The sequence below is a fragment of the Numenius arquata genome, chromosome 6, assembly GCF_964106895.1.
Source record: "Numenius arquata chromosome 6, bNumArq3.hap1.1, whole genome shotgun sequence".
Classification (NCBI taxonomy): Eukaryota; Metazoa; Chordata; class Aves; order Charadriiformes; family Scolopacidae; genus Numenius; species Numenius arquata.
In genome coordinates this window covers 17,754,457-17,779,060 of record NC_133581.1, presented here as the reverse complement: position 1 = coordinate 17,779,060, position 24,604 = coordinate 17,754,457, and the positions used below count along the sequence as shown (strand labels likewise).

The window sequence follows — 24,604 nt, the reverse complement described above, 5'->3', positions numbered from 1 at the left end:
CCTGCGCCTCCGCCAGGGCCCGGCAACGGGGGCTCGCGAGGACCGGCGCACCCCGCCGCCTCCCCCCGGGGACCCCGCCGGCCGCGTCCCCGCCGCGGCCGCCCCCGGGGAGGGGACGCGGCACAGAACCCGGCCGGCGCCCCGCCAGGAGGGGGACGGCGCCACTGACGCCGCTGCCGCCGCGGGCCGAGCGAACGGCGCAGCGGCCCTGCCTGCGCCCGCCCGCGCTGCCCGCCCCGGGGCGGGGCCGGCTCCGCCCTCCCCCCTCCCCGCAGCGCATTCGCCGCGGGGGCCCCCTCTTCTGTGACGTCACCCCTGTCTAAAAAAGCGCCCCGGCAGGCGGGCAGGCGACAGGGCGGGCAACGGCAACAGCAGGAGCCGCAGCCGGAGCAGGACGTGCCCCGCCGCCGACATGGTGTCCCCCGTCACCGTGGTGAGTGCGGGCCGCGCGGCGGGCGGGCGGCGGGCAGCGGGACCCTTGACCCCTCCCGCGGCCGCCCTCCTCGGCCGGTAGCCCCCCCACCCCCCCATCGCCGGTGCTCCCCACCCTGTCCCTGAGGTGCTGCCCCCGAGGGGGGTGGTGGGTGCTCCGACCGTTGGCGGAGACACCCTCTCCCTCTCCCCCCGCATACCTGCTGCTCACCTCGGCCCTGCGCCGGTGCCGCCCCCGGCAGCTGTTGCTCCAGCGGTGGCTCTCCATCTCTTCCTCCTCTTGTCATTTATATTTTTAAGAGAGTCTATCATACGCCGGGTTTAGGCAGAAGACACCTGCTCAGAGCGTCTCTGCTCCAGCTGCCCAGGGCTTGCGCCGTGGCAGCGCCCGGGAGCATCCTCCTGCCGCCGCGGCCTCCCTGCCCTCACAGGCACCTCCGCCTGACCACCCGGAGGTGGCTTTGCTGTCCAGGTGATGGCTTGGGCCAGCCACCGCACTGGGCTGACCGTGGCATAGACTGGGTGACCTCCCACCGAGACCTCGTCGGCCCTAGCAAGCCAGTCTGGCACTTCCACCGCCTATCGACATGAGATGGGGACGGTGTCACCTGCCTGTTTCATGGGGGAGTCATGGTGGTTAATTAACGTACCCAGCAGTAAGGTAGCAACTGGCTGCTGTCCTGTCAATAGGTGACGTGTAGTAGCACAGCTGGGTTGATGGATCAAAGCTGGTAACTGAAGTAGCTGTGGCTCATGGCAGGCTGGACCAGCAGTACCAGGTCCTGGCCCAGCAGGTAAAGAGGGGGTCTTTTGATGCTGGAAGACAAAATGCTTTTGGCCAGAACAGCAGAGAAGCTGCGCTCTTAGACACGCTGCTTTGCATGTTCCTCTTTCTAGAAAGTGAGGGATTTGTCCAAATGCGTGTGCTGTAAGAATAGCTAACTGTTGGTGGGAAAGTTGCCCGGCGCTTTGCTGCAGCACTGAACACCTATTGCTGGTATCTCAGTTCCCTGCAGATCCGTTGTCATCCTGTTTTGAAATATTGTGGTTAATGGCCAGTCCATTGCGTTCTCTCTCGCAGGTAGGAATCCTGTCCCTTCCCCGTTCTTAACTCACAAAGCCAGGGTTCAAAACTTTTAAATTGCTTTGCCAGTTCTGCACAGCAGCTTGTATTGTCTGATACTTCAGACGAATTTTCCCCCAGTTATTAACATGTACCTGGTAAGTTCATCAGCAGCCTAGGGGTGACTTTTATCTTTACAGACAGAGGGAAGTAGCTTGCAAATTATACCATTGTAGTGCCAAAGTCTTTTTTTTCTTTTTTTTTTTTTGTTTAATGCTTTTAAAAAATAACTGAAGAGGTTTGCTATGTTTGTGCTTCTGTGCCGTAAGCTAAAGTCATCCTTAAGTAACGTTAAGTAATGCTTTTGGTTACAGTAAATTGTGTACGTGTATCTTGGAAGTAAAATCTTATGCTGGGACAATAACGGAATGGCTCAAAAACTGGGAGGGTTCGTTCATAATCCACTGAAGGAGGCAGCACTTGGCTTTTTAAGGCTACTGAATCAGGGTGGTCTTGCAGAGTATATTTCAGCTGAGCTTTGAGAGGAGGCAAATGACTAAAGCATGAGTATGTGTTGGGAAGGGTGTGCGTAGTTCAGACCAGAAAGCTTTACCTGTACCAGATACTACACTTTAGGAAGGTAACTTGGGAGGGAAAACGTCAAAAAAAAAAACCCAAACAACTGCTTTCTTCACTTGCCCTTTCGATGTGTAGCAAAGTATGTTTCTGCTCTGGCTTCATCCATGACATACTGACTCTTTGCTTCACCAAAGGCAACTAATGCAGGTGTGAAGCTGGAGAGAGCTGGAGGGACGATGACACCAGGGAGCTGTGACCAGAGCTGCAGCTGTTTACCATGGCTGTAGAGGTGGGAGGGTTTCTCATCCTCCAAAATCCTCATAGAAAAAGAGCTGCAAGCCTTCAGCCTGTTAAGGAGCAGTTCTCTGCCCACCACCACCGGTGGGTTTTCATGTTGCTGTTCCTCCAAAGAAGTGCATTGGCCATGCTACAGTCTGCAAAGCGCAGGCTGAAACAGTGTCATGCAGCAGCGTGTCCTGCTTGGGAGCGTGGTGTGGCCCCTGCACAGCTGCCAGCTGGAGCCATGCAGGGGGTGGGATGCAGGGTGGCTGCATAGCTGGTGGGCTTCCACTGGGAAGTTGCTTGCTGAAGGGAACAGCAGTGGGCAATTGGTTTGGCCACAGCTAGGTGGTACCCTTTGGGCCCAGGCCTTATCTCTGTACTGCACTGCCTATTGCTGCATAGATAGACCAGGTGTTTGGAGCCAGCATGTCTGTCGCTGCTATGACACATGATGGGGATGCTGTCTGTGGGGGCAGCACCTGAGGCAGAATCAAATTAGCCAGAGGAATTGATTTGTCTACAGTGTATGTCCTCTCCCAGTACACTGCAGCATCAGCCGCAATGGGGAGGACACTAGAAGAGCACAGCCGAGAGTGACATGATTTTGCTTCCTGTTTTGAAAGTGATGGCCTTTGTATATAACTGCAGCAGATGGTCCTGACTACTTACACACAACTTGGTCTCCTGCGTCTCCCCCTCTTTCCTTCTTTATGATGCTCTTGTGACAAGAATCAGAAACCCTGAGCTCCGGGTCTGCTGTACAACTGATAGCTGGAAGAAACCAGGCAAGGAGGCACGGACCATAGAGAGGGAGCTTGGGAGAGATGGCAGCTAGGGCTGCTTGTTTGTGCTGGCTGCCAGGTGTGCATCATGGCCTGGGGGGTTTGGCATGTCTGCCCCATATGCAAGGAGAGACCATGGCACCATGCAGAGCTAGCCAAGCTGTTGTCTCTGGTGCTGCAGAATTCAGATGTGCTGAGGGGGAAGCATGCACACAAATAAACGAGTCTGGGGCCAAAGTACCTTTTAACATATTGTGCCTGGTCCTCAGCTGGGATAAAGATCTGGCGTCCCGCCGATGCCAGAGTCTAGACTTGCATGGTGCTGGGCTGTGGCAGAGAAGATGCATTTGTCTGCCGGTCCTGCTCCAGCTGGTAAGCAATGCTCACTGTGGTTGGAAGTCACCTTGGAGGGAAGCTTTCACTGCTTGCTCTGCTAGGCAAGCAGGAGCATCCTGCTTAAAAATTTTTCTTCTTGCTACTGCTCTGATTAAGAGCTGCTTTTTCTGCATAAAGCTGTGTGGGCCTGTGGTTGGACAGCAGTATTAATAAATGGTGCATTTACTTCATGGATATGTGAGGTTTAATTCCCTTGTTGATCAGTCATCACTGGTCTCATATTGATTAAAGTCCTTTCTGAGACTGCATCATTAGTGATTTTTGTCCCGTTGATTGTTTGTTTGTTTGTTTGTTTTTTGGGGGAGTTGTGTTTTTTTTCCACTATTGGTTAAGCAGTTTTTAGCATGAGCTTGTGGGAGATAGCCCTTGCCCTAAAGGACCTCTCTGCCCAGCACGCACCATGATTGAAGGGACTGCCAAGTGTGCAGGAGATGAGCCCGGAGACATGCAGTCATTCTGGCATTTACATAATGCTCCTTGCTCAAAGGGACCTTATTTTCCCCCTAAAGTTAGGGCTAAACTTAGTATAGGGCTTCACACCATCTTGAGGAAAGCAGGGCATAGGAAATATAAAGACATTAATTGGCTGAGAATAGGTCTTATTTGGGGAGCAGTTATAGATGATACTGGTGTCTATTTTTGAGCAAGATGAACTATGGGCTCTCATTCCTACAGCACCCCCTCTGTACCTGACTTTTACATGGCCTAACACAGTCCTATGTGTGGGAGGGAGGTTAAACTCTCTGTTTGGGACAGATTTTTGCTCAGAAGTCATATATTAACAACCTCCATCCCTTCTCTTTTGTCCTCTGATGTGTTTGCACCTTACACGGAGATAGCTGAGTTAGGGAGGAATATGTTGTTTTGGCTACATCAAGCAAGGCAAGCCCTCAGCCTTTTTTCTCCTAGGTGGGAAGCAGCCAGCAACCCTCCCAGGAACAGCCCTTGTCGACCCTCTGGGTAGATGCAGGATGTCCCTGGGGGGAGCTATGAAGGTCACTTACAAAAACTGGGCAAAAAAACCTGAAAGGTAATAATGAATAACAAATAGTGAATAGGGCTGGAGAACTGGGTTGGTATCATTTGAATTTCTGAGGAGGGGCCAAACCACACTGATCCAGATGAATATAGAAACCTGATGTAAATCATGTTGGTTAGGGACTCTGTGCTATGGGCAATTGTAGCTATGGGCAATTTGGCCCCCTAAAATGGCCAAATATGGGCAATTAGTAGGTCTAAGCATAGTTTTAAAGGTTTATTATTGGAAAGTGTGCTCCATAATCCTCAAACTGCAGTTGAAAACAAGAAAGCCAGATCACACTTTGAACTGTTTCAGCCTTTGCTTCTTAAATAGAGGATATATTATTTCTGCATTAATGAATAAAGTGTTAGCAACCCTCTAAGTCAGAAGTAGTTCTTACGGTAGAGAGGTTAATTTTACTTGTTCCCTTTGTTTATACCCAACATTGTTGCTTTCACTGTAATTTTCCCTGTTACTTAAATACATAATAAATTGGGATTTTATTACGCAGGAGGCTTGTAGACACACACATTTATATACCACATAGACAATTATGGAAATATGGCATTTGTATAAAAAACAAACCAATTTAAATGAATTATAGAAAATATTTCTAGACATCTGAACTCAGTAAAGTCAGGGAGGGAATCATCACCTTAGGTAAGCTTAGCAGGATCTTAGTACCATTTATGTCAGTCACACCTTTTGGGAGAAGCCTAAAAGCTTTGCTCCTCCTGAGCAAAAAGCTGTGCTGATTTATGCCAGCTAGAGCCCAGGCATAGTGTTACATGCCACGATTTATTTTTTCAGACTGAACTTGCGCATTCTTCCCTATGACATTGACATTCTTTGCTGTAGCTGTTGCTATGAGAGGGTGGGCTTAGATATGGGTAACTGAAGTTGGAGGCTAGAAAGTGCGGGCTTCTCTCACACTTTTGCCAATCCCAATGTGGCTGCATTAAGCAGTTAGTGCCGATCACTGCTGCAGGCAGTGCTCTAGATTAAAGGCTTCATTAACTCAAGTGTATCACTCAAGTCACACGCGTCTGTTGTTCAAAGTGTGCTTTGTGCATTAAGATTATGGGTCCAGTTCAGAAGCCTGTACTTACACATAATTCCTCTGAATGGACAGGGATTCATTTTGTCCGTTCTCTTTTACTGTTCAAGTATCTATATCCAAAATACACTTAAGTGTGATAGAAGAGCCAAAGTTATCTTTCTCTGTGGGTAACTGCATAATACTAAAGAAATAATAACGCCAGTGAAATTAGACTCTTAGAAAAAGATGGCATCTGCAACCTGTCTTCTGCTTGCGTGTGGAAACTCTTGAACAGCAAAAGGATTATTAGTTATATAACTCCCTTCCTTGCTATTATATTAGCACTTAATTTTCCTACTGCCCTTCATGTCACACAACGCCCAATAGATTTGTCATTACAATAGAGATGTAGGTTTTGCTTACTGCAGCGTGCCCAAAATGAAGGTGATGGTTATTGCTTCCTCTAGCCCGCCTGTGTCCTTCCTATATCCATTTCTTATACTGCCATAATCTAAAGAACATTTAAGCTAATGGCAGGTTTCTGTATGATAAGTGTGTCAGTCTGGAGCATCCCTCCATGTAAAGCGGAATGTGAACAAGTATCCTGGTGACATGGAGCAGAAAACTGTCTAGGAGATGCTTACACACCACCAGAGCTGAAAGGTGGAGGAAGGTGGGCTGGGTGAGAGCTGTCCTGGAAGATTTCAGGCATGCTGAGGTGGGAAGGATTTTAGATACCTGCAGAGAGCCTGGGGGCTCACACCGTAGACTCTGACCCAGAATTGCACAGGGTGCAGTTCCTCTCTGGGTAAGTGCAACTTGTGTCTCATGTTAATTTGATGTTGCAGGCTTACTCTCGCATTGCAGATCTGACTGTTAATGAGGACGGTGGTTGTTTTGATTCACCTTGCTGTGAGCTTATGAAATGCCTTGTTTCTACCAGCAGGCTACACTTTCTCCCCAAAACTAATTTGTACAGATTACCCTAAAACATATACTTTCCAAGGCTCAGAGGAGATGAGACAAGCCATGTTACTGAATTTGCCTTGGGACTTTTGTGAAGTTTGAATAGTGAAGTTCCATTTTTTGCTCCTCACCAGACACCACCTTTGGAGACAGATAATGGTGCCAGTTGGCATCAAGCATTAGATTTCTGATTATATATCAAAATAAGTGCATTTCTGCTAGTGGCAAGTAGCCTCTGATTGAATCGTTGCTTGAGATTGAGGCTATGTTTGAAGTTAAGCAAGCTGCACGTTTTTCAGCACATACTAAACACATGGGGCAGATCCTCACCCTTACATGAGTCATTTTGTCTCCCATGGCTTCAGCAGAACAGTGCCAGCTGAGAGCCTGTGACATAGCCTGGCTGCTGTATCCCTATTTGCTTGTGTCTTATGGCATAAATCAGAGCCAGCCAGGGTGCCTGGATAGCAGTGCTGACTTGTGCTCTGTTGCAAGAGAAACTAAGCAAGTTGCATGGCTTTTCCCTGAAACCCTGATAGAAAAGGAGTGTGATGACAAGTTTATCACTTAACTGATGTTTGTGAAGTTTCCACTTGGCTAAAGTCCCATGCATCTGTGGACTTGTACCCTCAATGTAAAGGGCATAACCCTAGTAACCATCTGCATGCTCATTTGTGAGCATGGTCCGCGTTTGTATATGCAGCCCGATTACAGCAGGGGTTTTGCAAGTGAAACCCTTGATATGTTAGTGTAAATCCTGGGTGTGCGTGGATTAGTGTTTGCACACGTTAATGTTTGCACCTGCCCACCCCACATCTGTTGAGATTGGCTGGTAGAGTCTAGTTTATCTTCATGGAATTTGTGCCTGATACTGACTTGCCCAGGTCACTACATCTTGGCACAAGAATAGATATTGGAAATAAAATCTGTGACTCCACTGTCCGACTTTGACCTTACCTCCTCCTATGTTTTAAAGCATATTGGTTCCATGATAACGAGGAGGGCTACTGCTTTTTTTTATAAGGTACCAGAGTGGCATCTCTCTAAATACACATCTTTATTGCAGTGCATTGTTATCTTCCCTTCTAAATTTCTTTAAGCTTGTGTCTCACAAGCTTTCAGCCTGCAGGACATGATACGCAGGCAGCTTTCCATTAGGCACAAGACAAGCTGAGCTGTTCCTCCTGGGTTTCCCAGCACAACCCTGCCTGCTTTTGCCAGATTTTGGTGATCTTATTGCGGCCCTTTGCGAGGATTCGTACAGCGAAAGTCTTGCATAGAGCTGCCAGCTTTTGCAGCCACTGGAAGCTGCCTTCCCCTCCTCTCTCTGTGCTGCCTTCCTGTTGCTTTTGTGAAAACCTCACCTGCCAGGTGTCTATGAATCTGGCGTGTGGCCAGAAAGGTGAGCCACAAAAGTGCTTTTTGGGTGCTGGAGGTGGTTTCACCCTTGGCACGTCTTTGGGAATGGCTGGTAGGGCTAGTACATCCTGGCATGTGCCACCTGCCTTCTCTGCTACACTAATGGCTCTTAAACTGTTATTGTAAGGGGCTGTGACAGCACCAATGCCTGCTTCATTTAGACCTGCATAGGCCCACAGATTGTAGGTAAAATGAGGTCTTCTCTACTGAAGAAATTGCTTTTGATGGAAGGCCACCTTTTCCTCCCAAATACCAATCCCTACTGACAAAGCAGCATGTGGCAGGGTAGAGCTTTGCTAAGTGCCCATTTCCCCGAGCACCCAATCTTCCATGCATCCCCTCAGCAACGGGCTGTTGGGGGCCCTCCAACAAATACATAAATGTTGAGGTGGGTTGTGGGGTGCAAATAAGGCTGGAAACGGGAGAGTGAAGGCAAAAGATGGATTTCAGCTCTGGGGACAAATTACTCAGTGTGCAGACCCTTCGCTCCTGTTACGTAGAGACTCAGCCTGCCTCTTGGTGCTTACAAGGAAAGAACTGACAGTTCTCCCTGGGGTATTTTATTTTGGGTCTGCACCCATCTCAAGGAGACTGGAGAGAGGCCCCAGTCTTGCCACACAGCTTGTGGGGCAGATGTCAGTGTGTGGGCACTTGTGTGTGGCACTTGTGCGTGGCACTTGTCTGCAGCAACGAGTCTTGCAAGGGGATGCTGCTTTCTGCTGTGGCCCTGTGCCCCACAGCCAGCATGCTGGGCTTGCCCAGCCCCTCCAAGGTAATGCTAGAGCAATATAAGATCTACCACTACTTTTCGTGGGTAAAAGAAATCTGCATTCTCTTTCACAGAAGAGTGTGATATAAATAATGACAAGTCTCCTGAGAACATGTACTTGTAGCCTGGAAACCATCCCCAGGATGAGTTGCGGAGACTTTTCCATAAGCAGTAGAAATTTTTTATCTGGATTTTAGTGTGACAAGCCAAATAACTGCCCCTTCCCATGGTGAGAGGAATTGCCTGGGACAGCCACCAACTGTGCATCCCAGGGTGCTGGCTGGCTCCTGAAGCTCCCTGTGGCTTCACAGCATCCCCCTGAGGTCCTGGGCAGCAGTAGGGGATGCGGCCCCACCTGACCTCACTCACCGAGGAAGGGTGCATGCCCTTGCGGTGGCAGCACTGCAGCTCTGATGAGCAAAGTGAAAAGACAGATCCATTGTGGTACGGGTTTTTAAACATCTGCAAAGAGTTCTTTTGTGAGTGTTACAGCAAAGGAAATGTTCAGAGAGGTTTGCTTTCTGCTACACAAAAAGGAAGATTGGGAATCCCAGGAGGGAAAGGCAATCTTTGCTCTGAGAAAAGATGCTGGCAGGCAAATGCTCTTTTTTTGCTTTCATTTCTGAAAGCTAGTGGACTCCCCTGAAAGCATTTGTCTGTGACAGCTCCTTCGGCCCTGCAGAGACATTTGAATTCTTGACTGGTTTAACATTGTTGGTCACTGGCAATGGTACATTGCCGACTGCACCCAGAAGGCAATCTCCAAAACTGCTGACAGTTACAGGATTGCTACAGATGTGGAGTCAATTATTACCACTGCAGGTTCAAAAAAGGTTTTTAAAATAGCCCTGCTTGTGGTACTGTGCCAGTCTGATAGAAAGGACAGATGATGCTTAGTAATGGAAGAAAGCAAACAAGCCCTAGCAAAACAACATACATCTAAGCAGAGCCTTCAGGGTGAAAAGTGTTTGTCTATAATTTGATTTTTCTAAGTTACTATCTGCCAAAGAAAGGCTTTGCCATCTTGAAGGCTTCCCTGACATCCTAGGAAGCCAAGGGCAGATACCCGAGTACTTTCTAAAGTGTTGGCTGCTGTAGCAGTATCTTACTTTGCCTGGTATCAGGGTTCCCTGCTGATAACAATAGGTCCTGCATAGTGGAGGCAGGTTCTGGACATGCTGTTGCACAGCTTGTTGACCACAGTTAGCCAAGCAAACCTGATTTCTTCTATTTGGTAGAGGAGAACTATAACTTCCGTAATTGCTGGAGAGAGCACCATGGTCCAGTGTCTCAAGACAGCTTTGGGCAATCTCATGGTTAAAAAGGCAAGGAGCAGGAGGGGACTTCTAATGCAACACGGGGCACAGGCAGTGCCCTGATGTGGTGGGGATTATTTCCTTGGCTCCAGAACTACCTACCTCTACTTTAGGCTGTTATGGGACCATTCCCTCACATTTCTAAGGCCTCCTACAGGAACCTGTTGAAGGCAAGACTCCAGTTTCCTATTCGTGGCTTTCCCCCACGCTATTTTACATCCCAGATGTTTGCAGATAGGTATAGCAGCAGAGAGCTGCCATGTCCAAGAGCTCCCAGGTCACATTGGCTGCTGAGCCAAACTGGCCTTGTCAGCAGCTCTGTGAGCTCAGTGTGACTCTCAGCACTCAGTGTTTTTTAATTTCTTCATTAAACAACAAGACAAGACAGGACTGCTGTTGCATTCATATTGCAGCTTTGCTAACATGGGGCTTTGCTACTTCTATGTGAGTGGCAGTTGGGGTCCTCCTCCCTTAACTTGGGAGGGAGCAGAAGTGAAGGCTGCCTGCCACCTGCAGTCTGCTACTGCTCGTCTCCCTCCCTGACCACTGCGCAAAAGTTAATGCTTGCAGCTATTTTGCTGTCCTCTGGAGAAGGCCACAAAGCTTGTCTAATGCCTATCTCTTTTACCTTTTTGAGCCTTCATACGTTGTGCGTTTAGTGCAGTTTTCTCCTAAAACCTATTCTAGAAAATCCCCTCCAGAAATTTACTCCCATACAAGAGGTGATAGGGGGTTTTGGTGGTAGATGGCAGCACTGGATAGCGCAGACTTCTCTTGAGCAGTGTCTTCAGCTCGGGCCAGGCAGCAGTCTGTGGTGGAGAAGCTACACTCAGAGAGCAAACAACAGGAAAGAGGCCTTTGCAACAGCCGCGTCTGCAATCTGGCATTGCTGGCACTCCCACCGCACCATGAGCCTTGCTCACGTGCTCCCCAGCTGGCTCGGTACAAAACGTCCCGTTCTTGATGCTTGCCTACGGCCGCTTAGCTGGGTGGCCGTGCAGTGTGCCCCCTGTGCCCAAGCGTGCTGCCGCGCTGCAGGGACTTGAGCTGTGGTTTTCTCTGGGAGAGGCTGCTGCCAGGCGGCACGTGCCCAAACTGCCGCTCCAAATTTCCTTCCTTCTTTCCGCATCTGGGGAGAAGATGCTCATCTGGAAGATTTTAACCTCGGTGCTGATAGGTTTTCATCTCCCCTGTGGTTAATCCAGAGATTAGGCTGAATTTTGGCTTGGAAATGAAACGTTTTGTCGCGGTTCTCGTTTCTGCGTGCAGCTGTGTGTGAAGCAGCCCAGCCCTGCACAGGGGCCCTTGTTAGATGCCAGTTTGATTAATCCTCACCCACTGCCTGCTCTCCCTTGCCTCCACCAAAGCGTGATTTTTCTGATGCCAAGAACTTGTACAGCAATATATACCTGAGTTCACCACCCAAAGACTGTGAGCGCCTGTGCCAAATTTTTAATTGTATTTTTCTGGCAAAGAGTCACAGCTTGGTCTTAAGAAAAAGAAGTCAAGTATTTCTAGCTCTCAACTCTGTGTTGTGGAGCAAAGCTGTGAAGTGTGGCTGGAGCTTACTTTGCTTAACTGGAGAAAGGAAGAGAGTACCCAGGCTGCTGGGGTAGAGGGAGGGATGAGAGAAGCCAACAAACCAGCCCAATTTTGCAGAAGGAGTTGAAGAGACCCTGGGGGTGGAATAGCTGCCTTGGACCCACTGCTCCTGCCACATGTGGCTGAGCTTGGAGGATGGTCCATTTGCAAGTGGGAAGCGTTCAGGCCGAGCTCTGTTGCTTCTGACTTGTGCTGAATGATGGAGGCTCTCATGTCAGACAAAACTGGCATTTTTTGACCGCTCGGGGACAGGTCTCGCTGGATAGCTGAGCATGAGCCGAGTTTCACTGCACTATCCTTGCTGGAGAATTGGAGGCCCTGAGTTGTGCTGGGGAGTGCCAGTAGCTGCAATAAAGTACCACAAGGCCTGGCAATACTCATTGCATGGCATAGTGGAGACAGAGGATTATCAGCACACACATTCTCCCAAAGGCAAATCATGTACCATCTTCTGGGTGATTTATTAGCTATTTTACAAGCCCATTTTAGATGGGCCCTCTATGGTCTTGCCTCCGCTTGAGGGCAGGAGGGTTTATCTATCACCCTGAATTTCCTGAAGCATGTGGAGCCTGTTTGGGAGCCATCTGCCTTGGATGCCTGGCCCATGACACCTCCAACACAAACATAAACTCTCTTATTAATTGCACAAATATGTTGCACCAACACAGTATTTCAGGCAGGTTGATTGGCTGGTTCAGTAACTTCACCACCCTCCATAAACAAGCACTTTTTCTCAGAATTTTATTATGGAACAACTTGGGGCATGTATGAGCCGGTGCCTTCCTTGACAAAAGGCAATTGGTTCCCCCCCAAGAGCATGTTTGCTCCTGCAGGAGAGCAGAGTTGGAGGTGAAGTGCTTTGCACTCACCTACACTCACCAGAGTGTACCAGTTGGGGCTGTCCCAGCCAGCCCTAATATTTCAGCAACCCTGTGGGAGTGAAAAGCACTGACTGGCTGGCCCCTTTACATCTCATCTGTCTCCTCCTCTCTCACCTCTGCAAGCCACCCAGGAGGGATGGAGAGCTGAGCAGCCAGAGTGGCCGCTGGGGCCTTTGCGCTGTGCCCAGGCAGGGGCCCATGCCAGGGCTCGTCATTGTGATGGCCCCTGCATCCAAAAAGATAGGGAAGATGTAAATGGTGAATTGGAGTACCAAACAGCGGAATCCTATTACACACTCATCTGCCCCCCTGCCTAAAAATTCCCTCTTTTATATCAGTTTCAGTGTGTATACATTCAGAAGGCTTGATGTTGCACCATCTGAGAAAAGGTGGGAACCTGCAAGCAAACCCAGGAGGATGGTGGCTTTGCAGTCAGCTCATGCGGGTTCATGGCCAGGAATTGGCCAGCACTGCTGCGTTCCTCCTTCATTCAGCAAAAGCTGATGGGTCGTTGAATTTGGGGGAAAATCGGCTGCCTCTGGCTAGGATATGTGCACACACGGGCTTCTTCTTATGGTCTACTCATTTTGGTTAAGGACAAAGATGGGTGTTCCGTAGGCTCAGCGTGATGGGGAATTGTGTTGGTTCCCTGTTGCTCTGTAGATGAGAGCCTGTTGCACATACATATACTTTATCCTAACTTTGGTCCATCCCCAGGCTGAAGCAGCTCTCCTCTGTGACTCAGACCACACAGAGGATCATCAGTGCCTTGTGAAGAGCCACATATTCTGGGGAATGAGAAACACAAGCCATGGGCTTGCAGTGGCAGCATAATACATGGCAACAAAAGCCACAAAAATATTTATCGGCGCACAACTGGGGGTAAGAGCTATTGTCACAGTAGGGCAGAACGAAAGCAGGATCCATGATGCAAGATGCTAAAAGGCAGGAGAAACAGCTCAGCCATGGGCACACAGAATGGTACTTGGCCAGCCAGGAGGGATGGGTGGAGGACAACGGCCCAGCTTTTTTTGGCCAGGGCGCACAGTCAAGCTTAAGTGTTGCTCAGTGGAATAGCTAGGGTATTATTTTTAAAACACTTTTCCTGGAAAGCAGCATTTTACAGCCCAATGGGTGTGTGCCATATCCCCACAGCAGGTTGGCACACAGCTGGTGTCTGGAAGAGGCTATATACTCATTTTCTGTGCAGGCTGATTTAGGGGACTTGTGGAGAGAAGAGCATTATTTGATATTCCATGTTGTTTCCTGGGTCCAGTGCAAGGCTTAGGGACAGTGAACTTTGTCTAACTTCAGCATTTCAAAGCAACAAGCTTCTGACATTCTTCTGTACCTCAGGCGCAAGGTGTCTCCCTCCTGGTGGCAGCTGGATTTTCTTCATCCCACTTGTAATGTAGATACAGACAACTGACTCTAAAATGTTAAAGAAAATCAGAGCACTGCCTTACAAATGTAGCCATTTCTCTGTGGATGCAGCTTATTCTGGGGTAGAGGAGCCAGCTCAACATTTTTTGGCTTGGTTATGTGCCTGCAGCAGTCAGAACAGGCCAACTGTGCTGCTGAGGAGCAGCATAGATATTCCCCAGGTCATACCCTGTAGTGAATATTGTTTTATACAGGCATGAATCATGAGCATCTCCTAGTGCTGCGTAGTGGTGAGGTGCAAGAAGAGATCATCCAGCAGAGACCCCGGGCTCTTGGGGAGTAACCAATAACTAATTTGAGGATATAGCTTAGGACCTGTTGGATGAAGCTTTTGGTCATCTTTGTGTGCTACATCTTGTATTTGACACATTGGGAACTTTCTGTTAGTCCTTATTACTCAGAGTTACTTCTTCAGGTCTGCCACTTCTCCTGTAACTGTGCTTCTTCATTGGGTAGCCTAACCTTTCAAGACATCTTACGCCAACACCAAATCACAGCATGGTTGGAATACTTGTGTGATAGTGTCATCTGTTCACTGTTGAACAACAGCAACAAGGAAATGAGCAATGTTTCAAACTGGAGCGGAATGAGAACAGACAAAACAAGAAGGGATACTCTAAACCTATGAATCTGTGGCAGGGAGGTGGATATCCATGCCCTGAGCCTCCAGAGCACTGCATGTGCCAATACCGTGTTCTGTTTGAAGATCACAGAATCACAGAAAGGTTGAGGTTGGAAGGGACCTCCGGAGATTTGGTCCAAAATTTCTTGGTGAGAGCCAGGACACAACTTGCTCCTAGTCTGCCTAAGTCTTGGAGGGTTTAATTGGATTTAGTTGGATACAGGTAATTTAAGAAACGATACTTTCACTGTAATTCCACAGTTACAGAGACGGTGCCTTTACAGCAATTTGAACTCGTTTTTAAAGACTCTAGATAACTTAGTAGTCATAGCAGTTGAGAAAATGTCCAAAATTATGCTCAGTTTACAAATTAAAAATGTGGAAATACTGCCTTGTCATTGTATTCAAGATGTTTTCTGTACTGCATTTCAGCACAGAGTAAATTAGCAGTGGCAGAAGGAAAGAAGTGGGAAGAAATATACAATAGAATTTGCAACAAAATGGCAAAACCCAGTTTAAAGCCATGACAATCATGTGCATTAGCAAAAAGATCTTGCCATGTGCATCAAGTGCTTCCTTTTCAAACATCATGGCACAGCCCCGTCTCACATTCCATCTCTGAGACACAGGTGCAAAGGAGATGGGTGGTTTGATGCAATTTTTCCGTGCAGCCAAGAAATAATGATGTTCCCTTCCCTGAGGTACAGGCAAGTCCAGTCATGGATTATATGCTTGGATTTCCTCAAGCCACAGCCTCCACTCATGTTAGTACACAGTTTCCCAATACCAGCCTTGACTTGTCCTCCAGGTGGCAAGTTGCCCCATCACCTCTTCCCAAGCCTCAACCACATGTCCAAACAGAAGGCAATCCCCCAGCCTCACCCTATGGTTGCCTCCGTTTTTCTTAGGAGACTCCTCTCAAGTATTTCCAGTGCCACACCATCCCAGCAAGATGTGCTGCCCAGCCCTGAGCTGCACAGGTACTTCTGTCTTAGCAAGTGGTGTCCCTCATGGGGCGCTCATTTTGGTCAAAGGCATAACAGGGGCTCCACTGAGCTGCAGCATTCAGTAATGGGCAAGGGTGTGTTTGGAAAGCACCCATTTTAAGTATACTTGTAGAAAAAGTTTAAAGGAATAAAGCGTTAATGATGAGAAGCCTGTAGTCCTTCTAGATATAGAGGTTATTCTTATATGAGGACTCCATAACACTGTAAATTCCAGGGTTATAGGTAAGTAACTGATATTGGAATCTGACTCCTTATGCCTTAAAAATTCCTTAATTATTAGGGTGGAAATAATGCTGGCTGGGCTTGGAAAATTCACATTTAAATATTAAGAAATGGTAATTTTAAGTTTACCAAGCAAACATAATTTTTCTGCACAAGTGCCTATCTCGTATTCAGTAAGGCAAGGTTCCTGGGGAAAATGACAAGTGTAATTAAAACCTGTCTCATCATGCATGCACACAAGGGAGGACAAGCTGTGACTGTAATGGTAACTGCTCCTAGCAGGTGTTTTTATATGAGGTATTAAATAAAACTTCCTGTGTTTATTAACCCAAATATACTCCTGTATGCTTCTAACATTGCCTCTGTGATGTGTTGCAAGCAAGGCTGAACTTGAACTATGTCTTTCAGCATAAACTTTTGTCTTCAGAGGTACAAAACCACCTACCTTAGCTCAGACTGTGACAGGCAACTGGAGCACTGTTGATGCTGCAAATTCTTTTCCACTTTGTAGCTCTGGAGGTTGTTAGTTTTCCATGCTGAAGATCTCAGGCTTGTTACGGCGTGGTGGGGATCCTCCACAATTGGTGTGGAAGAGGAAGAAACCCTTCCAGAAGCACTGCCATCTGTTGCCTGCAACTGTGAAAGGATGAATGTGATCAACTAAATTTTTAATAAAAGAGAATCAGAAAGGGAGGAGGCAGAGTTGGAGCTGGGCAATGGCTTTGGATAGTCTGAGCCTGATATGTCACTTTGGAAGGGCAAGGTGCTGGGTCTGAAGGAGGGTGAAGTTTGGCTCTACTCTTCCCCCTAAGATGCTTGATAGTTTCCAGGCACCCCTGGTGCTATGAGACTACGTGGGCTTTTATGACTTTTATTTCAAGTTCATTTGTTATTGACTGCTAGAATTCTCCCAAGGAATATAGACAAGAAGTGGTAAATGGTGATTAATTTAGACAACCTAAGTAGAGGACTCATGACAGGCTCCCTATGTAATACAAGAAAGTTAACGGCTCGCTGATGTCCTTTTGCGAGTGAATTGTGTAGCCTGGTTGTTTAATGGAGTGTTTAAAAATTGTGTTGGCAATAGCCTATGAATAATGTATACAGGAATAATGAAATACCTTACTGCTAAGAAACTGCTGATACGCTGGGGAAATTTCCATCAGATGTGAGAACAATTTTGAAAGCACTGTCTTCTTGGGATGCCCTTTATTTATGGTCTTGCTGCTTCAGAGATTGCATTCCCTTATTATACACTGTATGTGAAGATGCCCTCCACTGCCTCTGCCTCTGTCTCCCAGCTTCACCTGACTCCCTTTGCTTGTGTCTATAAAAGTTCCTGAATTTTGATGAGTTTAGGTTTTATTAACTGAGTACTGTAAGCATGGAGATATTTGCTGTACGGTCTTCAGCTATTCTAGGTATCTGCACCAAGGCACATTGCATCAAAGGAAGACAGACACTGGTTTTGTGTCATGGCAACGTCCCATGATGCAGGAAGCAGAAATAGGGCCAAGTGATTTGGAAAAAAACCCCAATGTTTCTTTTGCAGGTTTTTCAAGCATAGGCTCCTTGCATGAGATAAGCAACCCCAGAATGTCATACATGGATGTTCAGATTTTGATGGACTTTGCAGTGTGAACCCAGCTCCAATGCCTCTAAATTTTCCCCTCTGCCCTCCTCTGGTGCATAAGACCTATGTGTGCTTTGGCCATGAGTACTGGGAAGTTGTGATACTGAACAACTAAATGTTGCTTGACCAAAGAAATGAGAAGATTGAGAGTGAACCCCTGCTTGCAGAGGAGCTCTGGAGGTTGCACTGCTTTAGCTGCAGGAGGAAACAGGTCTCCTAAAAGACACCAGGACATAGCTCAGGCAGGCACGTGAAGCAGTCAGTCTCTTCCTTTGCTGCTTGTTTTGACCCTCAGCTCACTCCAGGAGAAAACAAAGTCATAGCTTTTTTTCTCATGCGGGGTTGTCCCCACCTGCACTAAAATGCAGAAGTATCCAGAGGAGGGCAGGTGAACACTATATGTATCTTACCGCTGTCCAGAGTGGTCTCAGCTGAGTGTGTATTAAGAGCAGTCCCAGCTTGTGGAGTCTGTAGCTCTGCGCCCTGTCTCCGCTGTGGCTTTGTTATGAGTAGCCTAGTGCTCATGCTGCATTTTTGTGTCTGGATTTACACAGTAAAGCCCTGAGTCAAAACGTTTCATGCAATATGGGAAGTGTATTATTAGTGTAATGCTAGAACAAAGCAACACGTGATTAATGTTGATATTAGTCAGCTGAGGAAATTACACCCTCACCTGTGAGGTTGATGTGATGGGTTTTGAAGTCATGTGGTGATGGCCAACAGCAAGCTCCAGGCATGAGGCTACCTGGCAGGAGAGAGAATGGGTTAGAAGAGAGGTTATATCCTTAGGGTGTTCTGCAACTAGCTAAACGAGAGCTTGTTTGCTGCTGTGATATTCCTGGGGAGTGCAGGAAAGGAGGTGTATAAAAGTGGTTAGTCTAAACATAAGACAGCTGGCAAGAACCCTCAGAGGAGTTTGACTGATGGCATAAATGTTTTCAGTAGAACATATAAAGAGAAAATGTATCTAATACTTCCTCCACCTCCACCACCCAAAACCTCTCCTGCTAGCCCAGAAGGGTTTTCAGCAGAGAGGATCACCAAGGTCTAGGCTGAGGATCATGGTCAAGTTCAACCAGCCTTTCTCAGGGTAGAAAAGCTGCTAGCTGACAGTATGCATGAAAGATCAGCTTTCAAAAGGAAGGAGACAGTGCTGTTAGCAGTTTATTCCACTGATGCTTCTGATGATCCTATTAATTTATCTTTTTTTTTAATGTTTGTTTCTTTTAGGTGAAGAGTGAAGGCCCCAAACTGGTGCCCTTCTTTAAAGCCACTTGTGTCTATTTTGTCCTCTGGCTGCCAACTTCCAGCCCCTCCTGGTTCAGTGCCCTCATCAAATGTCTGCCCATCTTCTGCCTGTGGGTATTCCTTCTGGCTCACGGAATTAACTTCTTAGTGTCACACCGCAGCGCCAGCCGCATCCTAGCGGGACTCATATTCTCGGCAGTGGGAGATGCCTTTCTCATCTGGCAGGAACAGGGCTACTTCATTCATGGTGAGTGTGGCGTCAGTCCTAAAGGGATGCCACAGTGTCCAGCTGTTACCCTCTTTATTTAGTAATGAGTTGCTGGGCCACATGTTTTGTTTATTCATGTACAGCTTAAGCCCTTGGGTAGTGGGAAACACTCATCCCTTGACTAAAATCCATTGTGGTTAGAAGTCACCATGGAAGTCACACCACGGATGAGTCCTTCTCTTGAGCTTCTCTTGAGGTTAGAGAGGTTGGGGCAGATTTGGTTTCCTGGCACGTGGTCACATCATCTCAGCTGGTTGGAGCTGGGAAGGTGGCATGGGCAGAATCCCTGGGGAAGAAAAGGAAATGCTCATGGTACTTGGCAGCTCTCATGAAGCTACAGGAAGAATCTACCTTCTGTCTCTCCGCAGGGAGATCTGTCAACCCTGTGCTACAAGGATCAGAAATAGGACACATGGTGCAAAGGCCCTCAGTGAAGAGCAGGTGGAGAGGACCCTTATGTTTTGACAGACAAGGCTGTAGCCTGGGGGAGGTGTTTAAGTGGATGCTAGAAACCAAAGCATCAGGAATCTTGTCCTAATTGCAGGTTCATCAGTATGAATCATGCAGCCTGTTGTACAAGACATGTCTGTTTTGCAAGACCTGTAAATTATGGGGAATCAAGGACAAACCTTACCACAATGGCCTGTCTTCTCTACAAGATCCACATCTCTCTGAGCAAAACAAGCTTGTTTTATTTTGTGAGTTTGCAGACTAGAACATAATGATTTAGATTAATAATTTAAAACCATGTTGAACCTGCCTGCAGCGACGCTCTCCCTGGCCTCGGACTGTCACAAGAAATCAGCAGCAGTTGAGTCCTTCACTAAACTGACCGGTGGGGTTTCCGAAGTTAATTTAACCGGCACAGGGATCTCACTTAACACCCACCATTAACTGGCTGCTGAGACTGTCCCACTGGAAAATGTGACGAGAGGAGGGAACTTTCTGACTTGTGCTGTTGTCAGCTCTGAAAGTCAAAGGCTTATTTTTTCCCCCTCTCATGAGGTCAGTATTTAGATTTATTCTGTGATTCCCACAAGCTTTTTCTTTATGAGAGGGAAGTGTGTGCAATGCCAGATATGAAAGGCCAAATAGTCTGAATCTAGTTTTAATCCTGCTTCGCAAGGGTTTATCCCAATCTGATTAAAAGTTCATGTAAAAATATTTACTGGTTTTGGTGGGGTTTAGATTAGGCCCTGAGGATTGGATCTATCTGGCTGAACCTCGGGCATGTTGCTGAGGAGCTCCAGCCTTCTCTTGGGGTGCCATCACCTCTGTGCTGAGTGTTGGCATTCCCACCAATGGACCTCATCCTAACAGGGGTACCCACCTCAGTGCAGGTCACCTCAGCCACCCTGCTTGTGCTTCTGTTTTGCCTCCTGGAGTTGCTCCTTGAGCTGTGGCTTGAAAACATTCAAGGCCTAATTCTCACCATGACTGTTTTTGTACATGGGCTGTTCCAAGCTTCTCCATTCTGGGAGAGATATCTGGGATATCTCTGTAGCTGGGATATCTCCCAGTTTCCTTTCCAACTGAGCGCTAGAGATGGGTCAACCAGTCACATGAACTCAGTGTCTGGTTAATGTGTTTTAATCTGCAAATAAATTGGATTTTCGACCCTAGTCTCACAACTGAGAAGTGCTGCTTTGTGGGTTTAGACACATTTTTCTTCTTAAGGAGAAGAAAAGCTCTCTTGGAGCATTTTGAAAATCTCAGCCTTCATCCTGGCTGTCTCCTGCCTGCCTCAGTCCATGCTAATCCAAGCTACCATCTTCCATAGTGAGGTGTTAACATTTGCATTTCAGTTATTGTTATTTGTTAGCAAATAAAGTGCACGACCCCACTTCATCCTTCACCTCTCCTGCAAAACGTATTTTCTCCTATTTAAAACTTAGCAGGCTGCTGTTGTTGACCACTGACAATATTCAACCTTTTGACATCATTGTTTGTGGGAATTTGAAATTTCAGGAGAATAAGAGGAAATACTAGATAAAAATGTACTTTCTGTTCAATTTCTATGTCTTTCAGGCTGAAAAAAAAGGGTTGGCAACTGAGCTGATTTGAATAGCTTTTGAGACAATGAGTTTATAAAAGGTCATTTGTTCATTACTTTATAGGGGAGTGAGAGCCTGGGAACCTACTGCTGGCACACTTGACTTTTTTTCATTTTTGCTGTTTTGGTCCACTAATAATATGCTAATTTCTGTCTAGTATCTTACTGCACGTAGAAGATCCTTTACAGTGTGAACATCCACCTTCTTTGATAGGAGGCACTTAGAAACAATTTATGCATTTGGTGAAGAAGACAGGGACTAACAAAAATGACTTACTGCCACCCTGAGGGGAAACTCCAGGGGCATGGAGGGGGAAGGAAGTGGACAGAGAAGAGAAGGGCTGATCCGCCTGATGCGGTTGGGAGGGCTGAGCCAAAGGCTGAGAAATGCAAAAGAAATGCAAGAGAAATGCAAGAGAAATGCACCCCCCTCCCTGTGCAGCTGTCACAGGTTTCCCCAGTTCCTGGCTTGATTTGCGGGCATTGAATGAGCAAACCTGGGAGCTGACTCTCTTGTTTGTGACCAGCCTCACCACATGTCACAAAACTCCTCCTGCCTTTCTGGGCTTCTGCTTGGCTGCCACATCCTCTCCTCCCCGTTTCCAGCTGCCTGCATGAAGGACAACACATTCTTCAGTTCCCCATCCCAGAACTCTCCCTATAATGCCATTGAAGGAAAAAACACTCCTCACTGCTAGGGTGAAGTAACCTTCTTCTCCTTACCGCCCCCTGGGCTCTAACCTTTCCTGCGCTATGAACAGCTCTTGTCCTAAATCCCTCCTCAGTTTCCTCAGCGCTTTGCCCAATGATAGCTCTGTGAAATATCAACTTCTTGTTTCCTTTCTTTGCATGTCTCTTTGTTCCCCTTCACACTGACCATTTTCTTCAGCTTCACCCTGCAGACCAGATCCCCACTAGCCCCCTCCCTCCTGTGGGTTCCTCTCTCATCCCACCATGGCTGAGCTTTCAGTGGATGTCCAGTCTGGTCCTCTTCAAAGGCAGGGAGACACTTCCCCTTCTTTGAGCTGCCCCAACACAAGAGTATTAGGATGAAGAAATGTTTGCCAGCAGCAGGTTTTAGTGACTGTCCTTTACACCACAGCATCACGCTTTAAATGTAAACAAGTGTCCTGCTGGAGGACTCAGCTTCCCAGATCCTTTTCTCCATTTCACGCTTTCGAGCTGCATGAAAACTTCCAGCTACTCTAATAACCTTGCCAAGATAAAGTGGGACAGCCTGCAGCTGCACCGTGTGTGGATCTGGGAACCAGAGGGCCAGAGGAACTGGACTCAGTTTGGGGCCCATTATCTACAATTGGCATGACAACTACTAGTCAGCAGCTGTACCAACACATTGTGACATTTTTTTGTCAAATGGATTAGTGGCAAGTGAATAACTTATGGGCAGTACCTTCCAACACCCACATCTGGCATTTCTCAGGGGTGTTGCACTTCAAAGGGAAGCCGGCATTTTATTTTCACTGATTGATTCCAGCTAAGGTTCATCTGAATCCTGCAAATAGCCATAAAATTGTTGGCACATCACATTGGTGCAGTTCCTGAAATATGCCAGCTGCTTCCTTCCAACTTAGGTTTCTCCTAGCTATGGGCAGAGATGGAGTAGAAGCCAGATTTAGTCCCCAAGTGCCTTTGGGTTTCTGGCTAAATACGGTCAGGCTTTATGTCTGGGTTCGGAGGGATCGGTACCTTTTTTCACATTTTGTTTCTACACTGCTCTGATTCCAGCCTTCCTGTTCCTCACGTGACCTATGAGCACAACACTTTGGATAGTTACAGGGGATGATCTTTGGTCTGCCTTGACCCCACCCTTCTGTCCAAAGCAGGGAAGGAGGAACCATCTGAAAAACAAGCTGTGTTCCTTCTGCAGCAGCTTAGTTCACCTGGCCCCTCAGCAGAAAGACTTGCATCACAAGAGTTGTACTGGGCTGCAGCTGTAGATGTGCTGGGGTTTTTTCTTGGGGCAGGAGCTTGGTGCTAAGGCTGATCTCCTATGCACAGATTTCCATATTAAAATGGTCCCAGCTGATCAGTATGGTTCCCACTAAAAGTGTTAAGGGTTGTAACAGTGCAAGGACATCTAAGCCTGTGCTTGTTGTGGTATATTTAAAACCCAGTATAGCCACGTGTTTTCTTCTGCTACCAGCTGCCAGTCACTGATGAAACGTCACACTTGTTATGTCAATGCCTCTTTCCAGGTCTGCTGATGTTCGCCATCACACACATCCTGTACTCTTCAGCCTTCGGCATGAAGCCTTTGGACCTCAAAGCTGGCTTGTTGATGGGCCTTGTTTCCAGTTCCTGTTATGCCTTCCTGTACTCCTACCTCTCAGGCCCATTCACCTACCTGGTAGCTGTATACATCGCCTTGATTGGCTTCATGGGCTGGCGAGCAGTCGCTGGTGTGCAGCTGTGCAACGACCTCTGGACATGGACCAAGCTCTCGGCCTGCATTGGCGCAATGCTGTTCATGGTGTCGGATCTGACCATTGCACTTAACAAGTTCTGCTTTCCTGTGCCCTACTCGCGCTTCATCATCATGGCTACTTACTATGCAGCCCAAATGCTTATTGCACTGTCAGCTGTAGAGAGCAGAGATGAAGAGGACTCCAGAAAGAGGAGCTAGGTGGAGTGCCAATAGTCTGTGAACAATGCGGATTATATCTCAGGTGCTGTAGCTGCATTCACCCCTGAGAGAGATCTCCATTTCTCTAGGCACATTGGTGATGTTGATTTTGCTTCTTTGAAGCATTACCTTTGGGGCTTTTTTTTCAATGGCTTTCTCTGAATACAGCTTACTTCAGTGTGGAGTCCACATCAGAAAGCTTAGACTGTCCCTGCAGTAGCTACTCATTCAACTTTTCCTCCTTGGAAGTGCTGTACTACTGCATTTTACTTGTTAGTCTTGAAACTGATGCTGAATGTCTGGGAAGAGGAAGGCTGATGGAAAGGAGGTTTGGCCATGCACTGTGCTAGAAGACTTGCTTTGAATAGTAGGCAGACAGGCACAGATATCTGCTAAAGTCATAGGTAAAAATGAATTTAACCCATGTTTATCTCTTTTTGTGCATTACAAACTTAGTACACTAACTGGAGCGATTGCCTCTGCTGAAAGGAAGCCTGGAGATAGAGTAAAAACAGCAAATCCAGATGAGGGCTGAGCTTTGGAGTCAGCGACAGCATGTGGGGCAGCCCCCGGCAGAACCAGAACGAATGCAAAACACCAAGCACAGAGTAAGAGGTGTGCTGCCATGCAGAGCTGTGTGCTTTGATCGCGGCTGATCACTACTCCAGGGCAGGTCTATAAGTCCCTACATGTGGCAGAACTAGGAGTTTGGTGGGATTTCAGGGACATCTGGGTACCAGGCCAGTGCATTCTCCCCTGCCATTCGTGTGCTGTTACACGGCATCTGTAGCCACCAGTGACAGCTGACATGTAATGGGCACATGAGGAACTTTGATTTTTACAGCAGGACTTTGAGCATGTGTCTTACCAATGTATGTCCTAGATGTACTCAGTACAGCAGACCGGAATCTAACCTT

General features: G+C 47.5%; 1 protein-coding gene across 1 annotated transcript in view; it reads left to right on the top strand.

Annotated features, from left to right (window-relative positions):
• The window catches only part of TMEM86A (transmembrane protein 86A), a 29,053-nt gene extending 5,366 nt beyond the window's left edge, over positions 1–23,687 (top strand). Inside the window, exons 3-5 of the mRNA XM_074148746.1 lie at positions 329–510; positions 18,705–18,969; positions 23,260–23,687. Of these exons, the coding sequence (XP_074004847.1) occupies positions 329–510; positions 18,705–18,969; positions 23,260–23,687 (875 nt within the window). The remainder of the gene's footprint in view (positions 1–328; positions 511–18,704; positions 18,970–23,259) is intronic.
• Positions 23,688–24,604: the final 917 nt, after the last annotated feature.